At 37.7% G+C, this 21,462-nt stretch overlaps 1 protein-coding gene across 6 annotated transcripts in view; it reads left to right on the top strand.

Moving 5' to 3' along the window:
• Positions 1 to 21,462, top strand: part of NSUN7 (NOP2/Sun RNA methyltransferase family member 7) — a 373,856-nt gene that overhangs the window by 308,522 nt on the left and 43,872 nt on the right. For 5 of the 6 annotated variants that reach the window (XM_082390570.1, XM_082390572.1, XM_082390569.1 and 2 more), the window contains 5 exons: positions 7,396 to 7,454; positions 8,148 to 8,278; positions 16,621 to 16,773; positions 17,114 to 17,297; positions 18,446 to 18,656. In XM_082390570.1, coding sequence (XP_082246696.1) covers positions 7,396 to 7,454; positions 8,148 to 8,278; positions 16,621 to 16,773; positions 17,114 to 17,297; positions 18,446 to 18,656 — 738 coding nt within the window. The remainder of the gene's footprint in view (positions 1 to 7,395; positions 7,455 to 8,147; positions 8,279 to 16,620; positions 16,774 to 17,113; positions 17,298 to 18,445; positions 18,657 to 21,462) is intronic. The other variant, XM_082390573.1, reaches the window with a different exon arrangement.

The raw sequence follows: 21,462 nt of genomic DNA, 5'->3' as shown, positions 1-21,462 counted from the left end.
CAATTTTTTGGAATATTTTGAGAAGGATCAGTATAATTTCTTCATTGTATGTTTGGTAGAATTCCCCAGTGAAGCCGTCTGATCCTGGACTTTTGTTTGCAGGGAGTTTTTTTGTAAATTACAGATTCTATTTCACGTCTGGTGATTGTTCTGTTCAAATTATCTGTTTCTTCTGGACTCAGTTCTCGCAAGTCTTATGTTTTTAGAAACTGTCGATTTCTTCTAGGTTGTCCAGTTTGTTGGCATATAACTGTTCATAGTATTCTCTTATGATTTTTTTGTATTTCTGTATCAGCTGTTACTTCTCCTCTTTCATTTCTTATTTTGTTTATTTGGGTTTTCTCTCTTTTCTTCATGTTGAACCTGGCTAGAGGTTTGTTGAATTTGTTTATCTTTCTCCAAAAAACAGCTCTTGGTTTTATTGAACTTTTCTGTTGTTTTCTATTTTACTTTATTTTATTTTTTTATTTTATTATTTTTTAAAATTTATTTTTGGCTGTGTTGGGTCTTTGTTGTTGCGCATGGGCTTTCTCTAGTTGCAGTGAGCAGGGGCTACTCTTTGTTGTGGTGCACGGGCTTCTCATTGCGGTGGCATCTCTTGTTGCGGAGCAAGGGCTCTAGGAGCACGGGCTTCAGTAGTTGCACACGCGGGCTCAGTACTTGCAGCATGTGGGCCCTAGAGCACATGGGTTTCAGTAGTTGCAGCATGTGGGCTCAGTAGTTGTGGCATGCAGGCTGTAGGTCACGCAGGCTTCAGTAGTTGTGGCGCACGGGCTTAGTTGCTCTGCGGCATGTGGGATCTTCCCGGACCAGGAATCAAACCCATGCCCCTGCACTGGCAGGCAGATTCTTAACCACTGTGCCACCAGGGAGGTCCCTCTGTTGTTTTCTTGATCTCTATTTATTTCTTTTCTGATCTTTATTATTTCCTTCCTTCTGATGACTTTAGGTTTTGTTTGTTCTTCTTTTTCTAATTCTTTTATGTGGTTGGTTAGGTTGTTTATTTGAGATTTTTCTTGTATCTTGAGAAAGGCCTGGTTCACTGTGAATGTGCCTCTTAGATCTGCTTTGGCAGCATCCCATAGATTTTGTAAGGTTGTGTTTTCATTTTCACTTGTCTTGAGGCATTTCCTGATTTCTTCTTTGATTTCATTGTTGACCCGTTCGTTTCGTAGTAGCATGTTGTTTAGTCTCCATGTGTTCATTCTTTTCCTGTTTTTCTTTCTGTGGTTGATTTCTGGTTTCATACTGTTGTGGTCAGATAAGATGCTGCAAATAATTTCTATCCTTTTAAATTTGTTGAGGCTTGTTTTATGACCTAGTATGTGGTCTGTCCTAGAGAACATTCCACATGCCCTTGAAAAGAATCTATATTTTGGGTTTTTTTGGATGTAGTGTTCTGTAGATATCAATTAAGTTCAACTGATTGTGTCATTTAGAACCTCTGTTGCCTTACTGATTTTTTGTCTGGATGATCTGTCCATTGATGTCAAAGGGGTGTTAAGGTTGGCTACTATTGTCAGTTTCTCCCTTTATGTCTGTTAGTGTTTCTTTTATATGTTTAGGTGCTGCTGTATTGGAGGATTATATGTTAATGAGCATATTATCTTCTTGTATTGATCTCCTTATCATTATATAATGCCCTTCTTTGTCTTTCTTTGTTTTAAAGTCTATTTTGTCTGATGTGAATATTGCTACCCCCACTTTCTTTGTGTTTCCATTCGCATGAACTATCTATTTTGATCCCCTCACTTTCAGTCTGTGTGTCTTTCACCCTGAAGGAAGTCTCTTGTAGGCAGCACACTACAGGTTCTTGTTTTTGTTTTTGTTTCTTCATCCAATCTGCCATGCTGTGTCTTTTGATTGGAGCATTTAGTCCATTGACATTTAAGGTAATTATTGATAGGTATGTACTTATTGCCATTTAATCCTTGTTTTTCAGTTGTTTTTATAGTTCTTTATTTCTTCTTTTTGTTTTTCCTTTTGTGGTTTGATAATTTGCTTTTGTAGTATGCTTGAGTTACTTTCTTTTTGGTTCTTGTGAAACTACTGTATATTTTAAATTTGTGGTTACCATGGAGTTCAAGTATGTTAACTCACAGCTGTGTCTACTGGCTTTAAACTGATAGTCATTCAACTTCAAACACATTCTAAACGATCTATATTTTTATACTCCCCTCACCCGCATTTTGTGATTTTGCTGTCCTATTTTACATCTTCATGCAAATCTTTTTTCTGTTAGTTGTAGTTATAATTGCTTTTACAATTTTTTGATTGTTTTTTAATCTGTGTACTGACTTAAGTGATCTTCAATCCTTTTATATATTTGCCTTTCCTATTGTGATTTTCCCTTTCCTATAGTTTCTTGCTTCTTTTCTATTTAGAGAATATCCTTCAATATTTCTTTTAGGGTAGGTTTAATATTGCTGAGTTCTTTTAGTTTTTGCTTGTCTAAGAAATTTTTTCTCTTCTTCTGTTCTAAATGATAATCTTGCTGGGTAGAGTATCCTAGGTTGCAGGTTTTCCTTTTCAGGACTTTGAATATATAATGCCACTCCTTTCTGGACTGTGAAGTTTTCTGCAGAGAAATCTGCTGATAGCCATATGGGGGTTCCCTTGTAACTGACTCTGTTTTTCTCTTGCTGCCTTTAGAATCCTTTCTTTTTTTAAAATTTGTCATTTTAGGGAATTCCCTGGTGGTCCAGTGGTTAGGACGTGGCACTTTCACTGCTGTGGCCTGGGTTTGATCCCTGGTCAGGGAACTGAGATCCTGCAAGCTGTGTGGTGTGGCCAAATAAAATAAAATAAAATAAATTTGTCATTTTAATTATGATATGTCTTGGTGTGGGTCTCTTTGGGTTCATCTTGTTTGGGACCTTCTGTGCTTCCTGTACCTGATATCTGTTTCCTTGTTTAGGTTTGGGAAGTTTTCAGCCATAATTTCTTCAACTACACTTTCAATTCTCTTTCTCTTTCCCTTCTGGAACACCTATTATGCATCAGTTGACACGTTTTGTATTATCTCATAAATCTCGTATGTTGCTATCATTTTTTTTTTCATTGTCTTTCTGTCTGCTCTTCTGATTTAGTGTTTTCCATTATGCTCTCTTCCAGGTCACTTATTCATTCTTCTGTGGCATTTAGTCTGCTCTTCATTGCTTCTAGATTGGTTTTTAATCTCAGCAGTTGAATTGTCTATTTTTGATTGTTTCATCTTTATAGCTTCTAGTTCCTCATTAGAGTGATGTGCATTTCTATCGATACTCTTTCTTAATTCAGTTAGAATTTTTATTATCTCCTTTTTGAACTCAGGGTCTAGTAGACTAGTGAGCTCTGCTTTATTATTTGTTCTTTCAGGGGATTTCTCTTGTTCTTTTAATTGGGAGTAGTTCCTCTGCCTTTTTATTTTACTTGACTTTCTCTGTCTCTATGAATTTAAGAGGAACAGTTATCTACGGTGGTCTTGAAGGGTGTTTTTATGTGGGAGTGTCCCTGCGTAGATTGTGTGTGTCCAGTGTTTTTGGCGCAGTGGCTGGTTTTGGTATGGACTTCAGCCACACCTTTCCTCAGGGTGTGCTGGCCATTATCCCCTTGATGGGAGTGTGGCTGGTATTCTGGTGTCCAGAGCCTGTACTGGATGTGAGGCAGGGCTTTCTCTCTGCTCCGTGGCTGTCACTGCCCTGTCAGGGGCAGGGTCTGCTCCCCAGTTGTTGGGGTAGAAGGCTTGAGGGTTGGGTTCAATCGGACTCCATTGCCCTTGAGTACATGCTGTGCCCCAAAAGAGGTGATTTCTGAAGCAAGTGACGCCCACACGGTCACAGAGCACCTATGTGCTGCCTGTGTAGGCATCCATAGTTCCACTCAGAAGCAGCCCAGGGTTGTGTCCTTTTCTCTGTTGTGTTTGTTTCAGATCTAGGTAAAGGCTATGGTGTGGAGTAGGCTGGGGCTGAGGGTTGGGGTGTTGTGACTGCAGGAATTGAGGTGGCTGTGCTGCTGCCTGAGGTCTGGGCTGCCTCTGTGGCAGACTCCCAGGACCTGTCTGCCCTATATCTAGCGCTGAGCTGCGGTGTGGTGTGGGCAGACTGGGGTATTCTTGCTAGGAGACTAACCACTGCTACTCCTGAGCTTGTTGACAGTGGTTGTCACCATTCCACCCAGACCACGCCCCAGGACCTCCCAGCTATCTCTGCGGTAGCTAGATTGAGTTCTCTCCTAGGGCCTATATGCCCAAGATTCAGCACTTGGCCACTGCAGGCTCCTGTGGTGCTGCCTCACATGCATGCTGACAGTGGCCTCTGCAGCTCCACCCGGATCACAACCCAGGTGCCCCAGTTTGTCTCTATGCAGCTACACTGAGTCTCTGCCCAGATTTCATGCCAGGCTGTGGTGTGGACTGAATGGGGCCAGGGTGTTCGCCCCTTTGGATTGGGAAGTGGGGCAAGGCGGCAGTTGCCAGTGCAAGGCTCTCTTTGCCCTGGTTGTCAGCAAGCCAGCATGTGGTCACTCCTCACAAGTAGAGCCTAGGCTTCTCCAGCCCTCTGTCTGTCCCAGTGGACTTCTCAGCAGACAAGGGGGCCTGTCTCCTCTGCTCGGGACCCCAGGACTGGTATGCCCAGATTGTGGTTCGACCTGCTTACTCCCCCGGGCGAGGGTCCACCTGTGTGGACCTTCTCTTCCTTACAGAGGTCCCTCCCGGGGGCTCAGTTCCCAACATGATGCTTTTTTTTTTTTTTCTGTCCCTGCCTGGTTACGTGGAGCTGTTTCTTGCTGCCTTGGTTCTTCGGACAGTTTCCAGTTAGTTTTCCCTGAAAATTTTTCCACATGTAGAAGTAATTTTGAACTGTTTATGGGGAGAGGTGAGCTCCACATCTTCCTACTCCACCTTCTTGATCCCCCTCAGCCTTGGCATCCTTGAAATGAAAGTTCTAGAAGTGAATCATATAAAGTGGATCATTTGAAGGAAACTCTATGAACACAATAAAAATAGAGAAGGAGAACATAGGGGAGAGTCAAAAGAAGAAATATCTTCCATCTTTCTTCCAGAACAGGAGGGATGATCAGACAGACTGTGTGAGTTTTAGGGGTCCAATAAATAGCACTCCTCCTTTTACACTTGAGTTTGGAACCCATGGAGAGAAAAAAAAAAAAGATGTCCGGGGATACGGCTTTAGATCTTCAGTCAAGCAGACTTGCAAATACTTTATTCCTGAATTAGAACTTCCCATCTAATCCAGACACAGCTGAAGAATTGCAGATCCCTCCACCCAACTCATGCAAGACGCATGGCAAAGAGCAGTCTGCAATGCATGCCCACCTCCTGCAGAAACACTGGCAGAAAAAGACTGGAAGGGGGAGGGAGTGATATATGCCCCTGTTCATTCTTCCAAATTCACTAATTAAATAAGCTCAATTTTCTTTTCACATGGAGTGATGACTAAGGGGTAGGGAGAGAGTCCAAGGGTGTTTCTCTAGGGAAGGCCTTCTGCATTGGAAACATGAGGAATGAGGATTAAGAGTTCCCTTCAACAGACTAAAGAGAAGAGGCTTTAATTAGTGGGGCACTGGGGATAATTGGAGCTATTGTGCTGAACTAGGATAGGTAAGGTTTGCCATCTTCAAATAAGTCCTGATAACCCACATCAGTCATTAGCAGTGTGTTTTATTTAGCCAGTATGGTTTGTTGTAAGAGTGAGTAGACGATAGGCAGCATAATGTGGTGAGGAGCGTGCACTTGGGGCCGGACTGCCCGGGTTTGAGTCCCTGATCTGACTCTTGCTGTGTGACTATGAAAATACTGCTTAACCAGTCAGTGCCTCATTTCCTACTCTATAAAATGGGATAATGAAGGTACCTAATTCATAGGGTTGTTGTGAGGGTTAAATGAATTAATATATAGAAAGCGTTTAGAACAGTGTCTAGCACATAGAAAGCACTATCTTGAGTATACATAATTAATGTTGATATTGCTATGTGAGAATGTTCTGTAAACTATAGATATATAAAGGCAATGCATTCTGCACAGTATTAGAGACAGCCCAGAGATTGTCAGTTTTGACAAGAGCCCTAGGAAAAAAATGCAGTGTTGGCAAAATCATGTTCTGTCTTCTTTTCCTTCATTCTACTGCTCCTATTTTTAGGAGTCCAGCAACTCCATTGCTCAAAGTTCTACAGCCTGTGCAGGTGTGCTATCTTAGAAGTCCTTCATTCTTATGACGAGTATATTTTCTCTGACAAAAATTGGGACTCATGCTGAGAAACTGTGAAGTAGATAGGAATTGGTTTGCGAGTACTAAGGGTGTGAAACTGTAAACTTCATTTTCCTTGTAAGTGAAATGGGGATATTGCCTTGTACAATACAGCCACAATTGGTGGCTAAAATATGGGTAATGATACCTGAAAGATTTCCTATGAAAATTGGAGTCTGTGCTCCCAAGTTTGTCAATTCTTTTTAGTTTTCCCATCCCCCAGATAAAAACTGAAATTTAGTGTGTATTGTGTATATAGGAGGTGTTCCATAAATGTTGAATGAATTGAAGCTGTCTTAGCTTCCTGTTAACTGATTAAAGCATTTGTTATATGATATATATAGTTAAGTAGTTATAACAAAAGAACATTCCTGTGCCCTGTGGAGGTTTTAAAATGTGTTCATGTGTTTTCATTTAGTACCTCTGCAATTACCCCTCTGCCTGGAATGCTCTCTTCTTCCGGATCTTTACATGGCTAACTCCTTGTCATTTGGGACTTAGATTAAATGTCATCTTATCAATGTCATCACTAGTGAGTTCTACCAAATATTTAAGTAAGAAATAACACCAATTAAACACAAACTCTTCCAGAGTTTAAACCCTGATACCAACATTGACAAAGATATTATGAAAAGAAAATTATAGACCAATATCCTTCATGAACATAAACATAGAACAAAAATCTATGTTTATTAAAGCATTTGTTATGTGAGATATATATATATATATATATAGTTAAGTCGTTATAACAAAAAGAGCACTCATGTGCCCTGTATAATAAAATATTAGCAAATTGAATCCAACACTATCCAACATAAAGAGGATAAGACATTATAAATTAGATCCTCTTTAATGTTTTTCAAGCGATATAAATTAAAGGTTGGAATTCCTTTATTACTACTTTAGCTATTCAGATAATGCTCCTTTGACTGTGATTCCATGTGGAGCCTGAGTCACAGGGGTCCAGGATTCATAAAGATTACAAATATTTCATCATGTCATTGTAATTTGAGTCTTTATCAAGAATTAGGTATGTTTTAGATATGAAAGTGAAAGTATTTTATAGCCTTGTCCAAAGTGTATTTTGATTCCAAGGTTTTCATTTTCAGCGTTGGAATTTTCAGTAACAGACATTTTCCTTGTCTTGTAGTTCAAGATATTTTGGAAACTATATTAATAGACAGCTGTATCTTCCCAAGCACCACAATAGTAAGTGTATAACTTTTATATAATTACCTGTCTCGTGGTTGTTATTTAGAAAGTACTAAAAAGCCTTCAGATTTAAATAACTAGTTTGTTTAATGCTGAGACTTCTTCAAAACACATCCTTAACTCTCATACTTCTAAGGCTTCTAATCCTACTCCTTTCATTTTGATGAATCTGCCAAAAATTGTCCTTTTTGAAAGGTTTATTTTTTATTGGATTTTTTTTCTAGTTTGCAGTCCCTCTTTTATTTATGTATGTATGTATTTATTTATTTATTTTTGGCTGTGTTGGGTCTTCGTTGCTGTGCACGGGCTTTCTCTAGTTGTGGTGAGCAGGGACTACTCTTCGTTGCGGTGCGTGGGCTTCTCATTGCGGTGGCTTCTCTTGTTGTGGAGCACGGGCTCTAGGAGTGCGGGCTTTAGCAGTTGTGGTGCATGGGCTTAGTTGCTCCGCGGCATGTGGGATCTTCCCGGACCAAGTCTCAACCTGTGTCCCCTGCATTGGCAGGCGGATTCTTAACCACTGTGCTACCAGGGAAGTCCCTTTGCAATCCTCTTCTATCTCCCAATTCAACCAGACTATGTAAAAATAGTCATATTTTTATGACTGCTCTCTTATGAAAAACAATGGAATGGAAAATATTGCTATTAGATATTGTTTGTATGCTTTTCTTTATGTGTGTTTCCCCTTGGTAGCCAGATCATTTGAACAGTCTTATCATTGTGATGCTGTATGATTTCCAAGATAGAAAATTTCAAGCTCGTCTCCTTTCTGATAATGAAGAGTCTATAGCGGAAGTTCTAGAAGTAGAGAACCTTCTTAACAGGTAATTGTAAAGGTGAAAACAATGTTTTATATGAAATCATTATTGGTATTTTCACTGGTGAAATTGTATACAATATGATGTGTAGATAAATGTTAAAATTTTATAGAGAAAAAATATAAAAGTTCATAAGTTTCTTGAGTTCCTTTACAAACAAATCTTGAACAGGGTAAATATTCTGCTTAAATTCAAGTTGTTTTTCAAAGCTTGAATTGTAAGATCCAACTTGTGAGTATTTGGAAAATGATGAAAAATTCCTGACAATTTTTAGCACGTACTTAAGTTACACTTCCTTTGAAACAGCTATTATTTGTTTACCTGGCTTTGTTTATAGCTCTTTAAAAAAAATCTAACATGTATCAAACAAGAAAATTCCAACAGTAGATAAGAACCTATCACTCTTCCAAGTTGAAAAAAAAAATCTACAACTTCATGTTAGTAGTTAAGAACAAAACTAACATGTTTTAAATTTGTTTTCCTTTTATCCTAAATATCAGCAGAAACCTAGTATGGGGATAATAATAGCATCTACCTAAAAAGGTCGTTGGGAGAAGTAATTAAACTAATGCATATAAAATGCTGAGCTTAGAGTCAGACACTTAGTAGATGGTCAATCAGTGTTAAATGCTACTGTTGTTAGGGCTTTTGTTATTATATCATTGAACCTTAATAGAAAGCACAATATAGCAACAACAGCAATCTTGTAGGAAGATTTTTACCAGGTGAATAATCTGAAACAGTTGTCATATCTCATTTTATATTATTATGGGAAACTCAAGCAGTTTCACTTACAGTATTGAAGGTTGAGACTAGAGGACTCACGTAATATAGTAATAACTTACCTTTTTTGAACACTTAATATGTATCAATCACTGTTATAAGAAACTCTTTACATAACAACTCTTTGAGGTAGATATTGTTACCAACCTGTATTTTTACACATGGGAAAACTGAGGCACAGACATGTTAAAGGACCCTGCCTAATGCCATAGAGCTAGAAAACGGGAGTAGCCAGAATACACGTTCAGGAATGCTGACTCTAGAGCCCAGGATTTAACCATTTATATGCTACTACTCCTTCCACTTAAGATAGTGAGTGGTGGCTAAAGTACTCTAGAAGATGAAAGATATGACATAGTCATATCTCATGTCACTTGTAGCCATGAGAAATTTAGAGATGGAGGAAAGCAAAAGCAATCAGATGTATGTACCCTCTGTGTTAGATAAGTAAGGATCTTGCCCCTGATTACTGCAGAGATTTCTGGGCAACTACTTCACCCCCCATACCAGTACCGGGCAACCTGCCTCTGAGGATGGGCACCCACGATGGGTGCAGACACATCAGAGAAAGGTTGGTGGGACAGTATGCTGTGGGACAGGCTCTGAGTTTCAGCTTTCCTGAGCTGCTCTCAGTTTCTGTTTGACTTAGTCAGGACTCAGGAGATGTTCATGGAAGTCTCAACTTAGTCTCAGTGAGCATAATGGGAGCTGAGGTTAGGAAAGCCACAGGGCTCCAACCAAGTAAGAAAGACCAGACTGTGGTTTCATGAGCAGCAGATTTTTAGCTGAGAATGTTAGCAAGCCAGGCAGGAAATAGGACAAGCAAAGGCCATGGCTCAGGAGGCCAGAGGAACCAGAAGATATTACTGTCTAAGGTTCCTGATTCTCCAGATATTTCCCTTTCCCCGTAATACATACCATGCTACCTCCTGCCTTGACACACATCTGGTTCCATTCTTGTCAGTGCAAGAAACTGTCAGTGCAGTTTTTCCCCCTACCCAAACCAATAGAGCTTCATGTAATGCAGGTCTTATTCCCACATTAATAAGTTATTTCATACCCAATTCATGCTATACTCAATTCATAATATGCTATAGGAGAAATGCGTGTATTTAGTGATTGAATTGCAGAGAACAGTAGTGCAGTATACTTATATAAAGATAACACTGAAAAAATACATGTATTATGATAAAGATAATGCTGAGAAAATACATGTATAAAGATAACACTAAAGGGTTTTAATCAGGCGTCTCAGCTTTCAAGTAATAGAAGCCATCTTCAGTTAGCCTGAGCAAAGTGGAAAATGTTCTTATAAAGATATTGGAGGGCTTCCCTGGTGGCGCAGTGGTTGAGAATCTGCCTGCCAATGCAGGGGACACGGGTTCGAGCCCTGGTCTGGGAAGATCCCACATGCCGCGGAGTAACTGGGCCCGTGAGCCACAGCTACTGAGCCTGTGCGTCTGGAGCCCGTGCTCCGCAACGAGAGGCCGCGATAGTGAGAGGCCCGCGCACCGTGATGAAGAGTGGCCCCCACTTGCCGCAACTAGAGAAAGCCCTTGCACAGAAACGAAGACCCCACACAGCCATAAATAAATAAATTAATTAATTAAATTAAATAAAAAAAGATATTGGAATGTCTCATGCAACTCAGAGACTCAGGAATAGGGTGAAAGCAGGAACTGGAAAGATGTCAGGACCTTCTTTACCTCTGCTTCTTTGTCTCTTTATCTTTTTAACTCTGCTTCTTTCTTAATATCTGCTTCATTCTTTTTTTCTCTGCAGATCTGCCTTCTCTGCTTCTCTAGTCTACATGGAGAAAGCCCTACTATTGCACTCCAGGTCTTGAGCTTACTTGTTACAGTTGTATGTTAGTTTCTTCACTTAGACTAACTTATTGTCTCTAACCCCAATTCTAAATTATAATCCTTCCCCTGGGAATTTGATTGGCTCCATGTAGGTCAGGTGCATTCCCCTGGGCCAATCCCCCATAGCCAATGGAGCAGAATTCTGAACTGAGACAGAATGGTAGCGGCCAACCTCTGTAGATCATCTGTGGCTTGGGGCTGGGCACTGTTGTCCCCAGGGAAATAGAATCATTGTAAGCTTGAAGTATACTTTAGTTATGTTTCTACCAAGAAGACGAAGACTAATTTTAAGAGGTGATAGAAGTAATTATTTAGCAAGAAATTGAATGAGAATTATTTCCTCCTTATGAAAATTGTGTTTGATCTTTGTTGTTATTGTCTCTTCCAGAGATCCTTGTGTTTTATTGCTCTATATACCAACTTGTATCTTTTTTTGAATTTTATTTTATTTTTTTATACAGCAGGTTCTTATTAGTCCAACTTGTTCTTTTTATTCATTTGTTCATAGCTTTAGAGATATAATCCAAGATGACACCTATTATCATTTTTGACATATGCAAGGTCTTTAAGAACTCATTCCTTGTACAAAATGCAACTATATTTTAAATACTATGTGACTGGGTTAAATAAAAGGAGACCACAGCTTCTTCCTTTCTTACTCCCCCCTGCCTTACACTAGCCCAAGAATCTGATTCTGCCAAATAATTTGTTGGGCTTTGGTGAGGCAGAATTGGAGAATGGGCAGTGAAAGAGTAGAGAGGCAGAAGGAGAGGAAAAACTTAGTAGTCCATCCTCCCAAACCACCCAAAACTGTCCTGAAACCTTCCCCATTACAATTAAGGCACCACCAGCTTCTTAGATATCATCCTTGATTCCTCTTTCCTCCCTTCCCCGGTGCCCATACCACACCTAATATATCGAGTTCTGTAACTGCAATTGGAAAACATGCTGAATGTGTCTACTTGTTTCCATTTCCACTCCTACTGTCCAAATCCAAGTCACTATAATGTGTCACTTGGACTACTGCAATAGTAGTCCTCCTTCCCTGCCTGTAACTCTTACTTTTTCACAATCTGTTCCACATGGCAGGAAAAGTGATATTTTAAAAAAGTGATTATATAGTCATGACAGAGTATCCAGGATCAAACTATATTCCTCCTGTAAACAACTAGATGGACAAAATATATGAGGCAAAGATTTTGGACATTAGACAAAAAGCAGCACAGAATTTTGATCCTTGAGAGAATGAAAACAAATGAGGTGAGCCCTAGAATAGTCCTGGCTATATGCCTACAGGTACTTTCCAACTGCAGTGCAGGAAGGAGATCTCAAGAGGAAAACTGTAGTCTTACTAAATTAAGAAAACAGAGATCAGAGTTTTGGGATGAGCATCTGAAATGATCATTTTTTTCTCCTTTATTCTATTAATGTGGTAAGGTAATTCACATTGAATGATTTATGAATGTTAAAACCACCATGGATTTTTGCAATAAATCACATTTGCTTGGATATATCCCTTTTCTTCTATTCCTCAGTTTTCTCATTCACATAATGCTCCAGGGTTTCTCTTTTGCTGAAATGCTCCCTAAACACTTGTTCATGGGTTTTTGTCTCTCATATTCTCTCCACCCCTTCTTTGGAAACTCTTAGCCTATTTCACTTACTTAGTGAATATTCTGAAACAGTTGTCAGTATGATGTCTGATTTTATATTTGTATGGGAAATTCAAGCAATTCACTGAAGATTATCCTTTGGCATTAAGAAAATATTCAATTTATATTTAAACAGAACCATATTTCTTTTGTGTTAGGCATTACTAATGGCACTCCAAAACTTGAGATATTTTGGGAATTCCCTGGCAGTCCAGTGGTCAGGACTTGGCACTTTCACTGCGGAGGGCCTGGGTTCAATCCCTGGTCAGAGAACTAAGATTCCACAAGCCATGTGGTGTGGGCAAAACAAAACAAAACAAAAACAGAAAGCAAAACAAACCAACAACAACAAAAAAACTTGAAATATTTTGTTCATTGTTAGATAAAATTTTTGAAAATTTGAAGCCAAAAAGGAGTAAAACCTTTTTTGTATTAGGTAGGATTCTTTTCTGACAACACACAGGACTCCAACTCAAACTAGATTAGACAAAAGAGAAATTTTATTATAAGGTATCACACAGAAGAATTGAACAATGAGACTTGCAGGAAAGACATTGATGTGGCTATGCTTCTACTAACTAAATCCTGTGGCTCAAGTATCATCAGGACTCTCTTCGACTCTAGTCTCTGCCTCTTTGTGTGCTTTTCCTTCATTCTTGGATCTTTTTTTCTGTTCATAGAATGGGAAACTTGGCTGCTGACTACTCAGGAGCTTTACATTGTACACAGCACAAAAACTAGAAAGACTGGCTTGACTCTCAGTTGCTACGCACAAAAATTCTCTTGACTGTGGTTTGGGTCAAGTGCTCACCCTCTCCCAATCAACTGTAGTCAAGGAGACAGAGTCAGTTAGGAACACCTCCCAAGAAAATTATATGAATGGAGGGAGGAGAGGAACATTTTTCGGAAGAGGGGAAGTTTCTATTCCCAGAAGGGAAGTGGTGCTTAGAATAGAAACCTGTAGGTTTCTGCTCTAAATGGAAACATTGCGCTGTAAATATGCTTTGCTGTTTAACATCTCCATTTTTTCCGGTACTCTGCCCTCTGTCTGTATGTCTTTTCTCTTCTTGTGGTCTGGAAAATTCTTGCTCCTCCTTTAATAGTTCAGGTTTCTCCTCTTGGAAGTCCCTTTAGGCTGATGTTGTTCTTCTTCCAGTACATTTACTCTCTTCTTTATCTATGTATCTTATAACATTAACCATGTTGAGCTATAATTATTTGTTTATATGTCTGTTTTACCACCTAATTGTAAATTACTTAAGGGTAGAAACTATCTTTTAATCTTTATAGCTCAGGTCTGATAACAGTACCTGATTAATACTAGTAATAAAAGAATAAGCATATTGGACTTCCCTGGTGGTCCAGTGGTAAAGAATCCGCCTTCCACTGCAGGGGACACGGGTTCAATCCCTGGTCGGGGAACTAAGATCCCACATACCGTGGGGCAACTAAGCCCGCACGCCACAACTAAAGAGCCCACACGCTCTGGAGCCCACACGCTACAACTAGAGAAGAGAAAACCCACACGCCACAACTAGAAGCCCACGCGCCGCAACAAAAGATCCCGCATGCCTTAATGCAGATCCCGTGTGCCTCAACTAAGACCTGACGCAGCCAAAAAAAAAAAAAAAAAAAAAAAGCATATTAATCATTATTATTTCTTGAATAACTTAACTTTAAATACATTCAAAAGTATCTTTGCAACCATTCTATAAGTTAGATACTACTTCTTAATTCCTAGAGCTTAGAGAAGCTAAGTAACTTATGTAAAGTCACATAGCTAGTAATTAGTGGAACCAGAATCTGAACCCAGGTAATCTGATTGCAGAGTGCAAACCATACTGGCTGGAGAGACAGAGGAACAGCGAAGCAGAGAAAGAGGGGAATGGATGTGGCATGTAAGCAAGAGTGGCAAATAGCTCAGTGTGTGACTAGAGGTAGATTTATGGATGGGAGTGGTGAGAATTGAGAAAGGAAGAGTTGGTTCAGGTTAGATTATTAATATCCTTGTGTGTCATGATAAAGAGTTTGGATTCTGGCCTGTAGCTAATGGGTTCATTTAAGATTTAAGCTTAGGAATTATATAACTACAATTTAACATATAGAAAGAAAGCTCTGGCTACATGTATAACAGGGATGCTGATAAAAAGATAATTAAGCAACTCTCTGCCATAACACAAATTGTAGCAGGAGATGGAGTTCTGGATCAAGAATGTTGGGAAAGGCTGTTTTTGCTTCCATTTTAATCACTGCAGTCTACCTTAAAGCTATGGAAGTTTTTTTAGTAATCACAGGATACTTTATTTATGGAAGTGATATATCTGGTTATCCTAATAGCATTTGGATTTGGTCTTTGTCCTCAATCTGATACTGTATGTTTATATAAGAATCTTTATAACTGTACATATACTTCAAGTTACTTTTTATATGATTAAATTATATTAAAATTCACAGTCCAAAATGTTTGCTATCTGGGTTTTGGAAAATCTTTTCTCCCTATACTCCCTGTATATACACAACACATACATTTTTCTAGGCTTCTTATCTCTGACCTTTATATGTAATGATTGAATAATTGTCAGTAGCATTTATTATGGTAAATTCGAACTATGTAGGTATTTGGAAAGACTGTTTAGTCAAAAATAGTCTGTTCTCAGAAACATCTCAGTGTATAATATAGAACAGTAACTCATCCCCTTTATATTAATTTATTCTTCGATGTGCATTAATATATAATTATTTTTAATGTCCCTTGCTGTAGCTCTATGACATTAGGACATAGCACTACACAAATCTAATTCTTTTTTAAAATTTAATTTAATTTATTTATTTGGTTGCACTGGGTCTTAGTTGCAGCACACAGACTCCTTAGTTGTGGCATGCGAACTCTTAGTTGTGGCATGCATGTAGGACCTAGTTCCCTGACCAGAGATCGAACCTGGGCCCCCTGCATTGGCAGCGCGGAGTCTTATCCACTGTGCCACCAGGGAAGTTCCCACAAATCTAATTCTATGATAGCCCCAGAAGGCTTAATGTTTGATAACCCTTCCGTCTCCCCCCCACCCCACCCCCCGCCCACAAGTGCCCCTGTGTTCTCATCCTCTCTCCCTGTTTCCCTCCCTCCCTCCCTCTCTCCCTCCCCCTCCACCCGCTGCTCTCGCTTTCTGTCTCTATCTCTATCTTATTAAGCTTTCTGCAGCCACATACACCACTCTCAAGGAACTTGACTTCTTGTGGCATCTCTTCCTCATTTCTCATTCAAGGTTATCCTTGAGGTTTATTGTTCAATTAGATTCGTATTGTGAAAATGCTATGAATATAGGTCAAGAGTAAGTCCTGTATTCTCATTTATTAAAAATTTGGGCTATGACATTAAAAAAAAATCATTGGGTCTTCATGGTTATGCTAACCAGTTCTTGTTTTTCTTTTCTGTTATTTGGAACTTTGAGGTATGGGATAGTCAGAACTGGGAAGGACTTGATACAGATTCATGAAAGTTCCTTAATCTTATCAAGAGTACACTGTTGCCATCTCTGATCATAATAACTGACCTATAATGAGTGCCTACCATGTGCTAGGCACTGTGCTAAGTATTTTACACACATGATATTAATCACCACATTAATTGCAAGGTGAGCTGATCACATTTTACAGATGAGAAAACTGAGGCTGATGAGCGATTATTCAGTATCACACCTGAGGTCACACAGCTAGTAAGTGACAGAGCCTGAATTTAACTTCAAGTTTGTCTGACTCTAAATCCTACACCTTTTTCACTACATAAAATTTGTCTCTCAGCCAGCAATTGTTTTAAATATTTGAGGAGATACACAACTATACAGAGACATCAAAAACTGAAAAAAAGAAGCAGGATTATTGGATTTCCATTTTTAAATATGGCAAATTTTAGTTTTAGACTTCAAAAATTTGAAATAGAATTATAGAAGTATTTGTTAAAATTCTAAATCTAATTGTTAATGTTTCTAGTGGAAACTGATAGTCTTGTCTTCAATGCAGTACTTACCAAGAATGGATTTTCTATTTCTAGTTTTAAGACAAAATTGGCTGCGGCATTGGCAAGATGTCGAATCAAACATGATGCCCTTTCAATTTACCACATTCTTCCAGAAACAGTTAGGAACCAGGAACTAAGGGCCTCCACTTTGCCACTTTATGCTTGGATAAATACTTGTAAAATCAGGTAAGATTTCTAATCAAATTCTTTATTTAAGTCACTTGCCTTTCAAAATAATGTGATAAGAAATATTACCTTTTTAATGGATGGGGGGCTCATCTGGGGGAGTGATTGGGGAATCATAGTTTAGTTCAGGATTTTATCACCAGATTACCGAAAGTAATTACATAAATGTGTTAACTTTTTTGTCTCTGTTTTTCATCTTATTGTTGGCTAAAATTATAAGTTCCATTAGATGCAATATATGCAGTGATATTTTTATTTATTGTAAGAAAAAGATTCTAGTGTTAAATACACTTTTGATGTATTACATTTGTAATTAAAACCTAATGTTATATATTTACAGCCCTGAAGAAGTTTATCATAGTTTGAAGAAAAAAGGCTATAATAAAGTCAAATCTGTGTTGCATATTGATAATAAAGTCTTTGCTGTGGATCAACATTGCTATGATGTCTTAATTTTTCCATCTCATCTTAAAAGTGATCTTCTAAATATAGATCTTTTCAAAGATTATAAACTTGTATTTCAGGTAAACTAACACTTACTTTCATTGTGATTCTCAATAATCCTGCTCACCCAGAGAATTCCTCCACTTAAAAATAAAACCTAACAAATTGGCTATATTTTGTATAGGTTATCAAGGAGGTTTATAAGGCCTAATTTTCACCTTGAATAAAATTAATACCCCTACAATCCGTTTTCATTTTATACTTTGGCATCTTTGCCCCATGTGAAGTGGGCATATTGTAAAGAACATATTCTCCTTCCTAGACACCATAGATGGGGGAACTCTTATTGCCTACAGCTAAAAGGCTATATTTTTCTCTCCCAAGGGAGGATTCAAGAAAAGGCACAATGATTCCTTTTCTTCTTTCCATTTCTGGGGAAGATGCTAGTGCCATCCTGCATTTGAAAATGCAATGTGTAATACTTTCCCATTATCTCTTTACTATATTCCTACAGCTTTGATTTGTAAGATGTGTATATATAAATGGCTATCAATGCAGGAAGAGAATGTGAGGTATAATGTGGTTTCAATAGAATGAAAAATTAAAAGAAATCAGGTTAAATTAATTTTTATGTCCTTAGATTCCAGTTCTTGCCTCAGATTCACCTTGGTTTTGTAAGGTTTATCCCTTCAAAGTACCTGCATTCTTGGACAGAGTCTCTTGGCCTTATTTTGTTGTGACACCTTATTGAGCACTGAGATCAGTTGCAGAAACTCATCTGTCCAGCCCCCTTTTATAAGCTTGTCAACCATCTTACTTTTAATCTCTGTGAGCTAGCAGCCATTTAGATGACAGTGTAATGGGGAAGAAAGAATGGCAGTAGCAAATGGGTGCATTTTCATGAAAGCTTAAGAATGGGAGCTAAGGCAGGACATCAGTAATCTGTTAATCACATTTTGGGGATTTTGGCATTGCCTTATCACCGTATAAAAGTTAAATGATAACAGTCATAATTTAGGCTAAACAAAGGGTATTGTTTTAAATCAGTTTATATCAGTTATCTTTGTTAAGTTTATATTTTAACATATTTTAAGATGTTTTAAACTCGAATGCATTAGGTATCTCTTCGGAATTTCTGCCAATACTTTGTTTTACCTAAGGCAAAAAGAAGTCAGTACATGCTTCTAGTTAAACCCTTCGAAATTCTAATTGTACCATTATCTTGTAGGACAAATCTCGAAGTCTCGCTGTCCATTCTGTAAAGGCTTTATTAAATATGGATGATGATATCTTAATGGTCAATTCAGGTTCGTGGTACACAGTTGCCCATATGTCAATCTTAACAAATAATAATACCTCAAAAATATTTGTGTGTGGAGTACAATCACAAGCTAAGGATCCTGACCTGAAGAACCTTTTCACAAAAATGGGATGTAAAAGTATGTACAAATATTTATTTGTTTGGTGGTAATGTTCTGTAAGATTTTAAAATGTTAAAAATATTTGAATTTGTTATCTCTCGTAATATAAAACTCTAGATATGAACTATACTCCTAAAATCCCCACTAATCTGTATTATATCAGGCTGTTCTTGTTGCTTAATATTGGTTAAACAACTGCAGTTTAAATTAATGAATATATTGGCACTTTGGTATATTGCTTGACATTTAACTACTGCATAATTTGAGTTTCAAACAATAATTAAAGTAAGTGGTAGAAATTGTCATCTTTTAATAAATAAGAACACAATCACAGGAGTTCTTAAGGGACAAAGATAATATCTAGGACCAGATGCTAAGTCCTTAGGCTTCTTATTTTTAAAGAATTTTTCCATTGGATCATGCTGTGACAAAAGATAACATTTCATTTTAGGTTCAGTGAAGCTGAAAAACTAAACGAATCTTTTGACAGATTCACAGGGTCAGCGAGATGATAAGTAGAATTCAGGGCTTGACATGGAGAGGTAGACTGGTAAATACCCAGGATTTCATTGGAGCACAGAAGTATACCCTGGGTAGTGATCAGTCCTCTGATGAATTGAAGCCCAGACTCCAGTCATCTCAATTCCCAATTGGATTAAGGTGATCTGGGATTGCCAGAGGCAAAAGTAAATTCTCTCTGGAAGAAAGTAACATCATCTTGGATCTCATATTATCTCCTAATTTTTTTCAAATGCTGTGTCTGACACTCAAAAAAAAAAAAATCAGACAAAATAGAAGAAAGATGTGAGTGAAATAAAGAGAAAAATACTGCAATAGAAGCAAACCCACAAAAGGTCCAGGTACTGGAGATATCAGATGTGGACTTTAACTATGATTTATATGCTGAACAGACTAAATGACAAGCTGCAGAATTTCAGCAGAGAACTGGAAACTATAATTTTTTAAAAACTCAGAAGAAAATTCTAGAATTGAAAAATACAATATGTGAAATTAAGAAATAAACAGATAGATTCAACAGTAGGTTAAAACTAATAGGAGGAATAAGTGAACTGATCAGTCAGAAGAAACTATCCAGACTGAAGCATCAGGAGACAAAAGGATGACTAATATGGAAGAGACCATAAAATACACATGAGATTCAGTGATCCAGTGATCTCAGGTATGTTGTGATTGGGAACCCAGAAAGAGAGGAGAAAAGGAACTGGAAGAAACAATATGTGAAATTCGGACTGGGAGTTCTAAAAAATTGATTAAAGTCACAGATTCAAGAAGCCCTATGAACTCCAATAAAAATAAATGTGTAAAAAACATAGTAGGCACATCATAGCATAATTGCTGAAAACCAAAGACAAAGAACAATGTTCAAAGCAGCCAGGGAGATAATACATATTACCTTCGATGAGAGCAATAAAACTAAAAATTAACTTTTCAACAGAAACAACTGAGGCCAGAGACAAACAATATCTTCATAGTGCAGAAAGAAAATGTCAGGCTAGATTTCTATACTCAGCAAAAATTTCCTTTGAAATAAAGGTACTCTCAGAAAAAGAGAGTCTGAGTTTGTTACCAGCAGATACAATAAAGGGTTTACTAAAGATTATTGTTTGAGTAGAAGGAATATTATCTCATACAGAAGGTTGTAGATGCTGGAAGAAATGAAGAGCAATGGAAAAGGTTAGTACATAGGTAAATCTAAATAATTGTAGTCTAGTGTCTTGTGGGACTGTAAACTAATGTCTTGTGGAGCTAACAATATTTGTGTTATATGTAATTAAAATACATTACAACAATGGCACATAATTTAGAGAAGGAAATGGAATTACTGTGTTCTATCATCCTTGCTTTGTCTAAGAAATGATAAAAGTAGTAAATTATTAAGTCAGTAGTATGTGTTATAATATCAGGGGCAAACAATAAACAAATAATAAAAGAATGTAAAACTAATAGCTAAGGGGGAGGGGTGGAATATGGAATTGGAATCATCATAGTAACATATAAAAGGCAAGACAAATAGAAAGGAAGTCGGTAGATTAAACTTTTAAAAAAATACGTATTTATAAATCAATAAGTAAACATATTAAATATGCATGACTAAAACTTGAATTACAAGACAAAGAACATCAATACTGGATTTTTAAAGATCAACTTTAAAATGCTATTTATAAGAGATACCCCTTACATAAAAGGATATTCAAAAAAAAAAACTTAGAAGGACAGAAAAAGATATTCAGTGAACATACTAACAGAGCTACAGACAAAGTAGTATGTCAAGAAAACTTACTAGAAATATAGCATGTTTAATTCATCAGGAAAATATACCAGTACTAAGAAGTATGTACATGATAACATAGTCTCAAAATATATAAAGCCACATTATCTAGAATCAGCAGATAAAATGCTCTGTATATAGAAAATTCTAAAGAATCCATGAAAAAAATACAGATTTAATGCAATCCCTATAAAAACCCTAGCTGGCTTTTTTGCAGAAATTGACATTCTGTCCTAAAATTCACATGGAAATCCAAGGGACCTGGAGTAGCCAAAGCAGTCTTGAAAATGAACAAAGCTATAGGACTCACACATCCTGATTTCAAAATTCACTACACAGCTTTAGTAATCAAGACAATGTGGGACGGGCATAAAGATAAACATGTAGATCAGTGGATAGAATTGAGAATCCAGAAGTAAAATCTTACATTTATGGTCAATTGATTTTTGACAAGTGCGCCAAGACCATTCAACAAGGAAAGAATAGTCTTTTCAATAAATGGTGCTGGGGTAACTGGATATCCACGTGCAAAAG

Source organism: Balaenoptera borealis, assembly GCF_965194805.1.
Source record: "Balaenoptera borealis genome assembly, chromosome: 4".
Classification (NCBI taxonomy): domain Eukaryota; kingdom Metazoa; phylum Chordata; class Mammalia; order Artiodactyla; family Balaenopteridae; genus Balaenoptera; species Balaenoptera borealis.
Note: the sequence above shows the minus strand (reverse complement) of the source record. Positions and strands in the feature narration are given on the sequence as shown.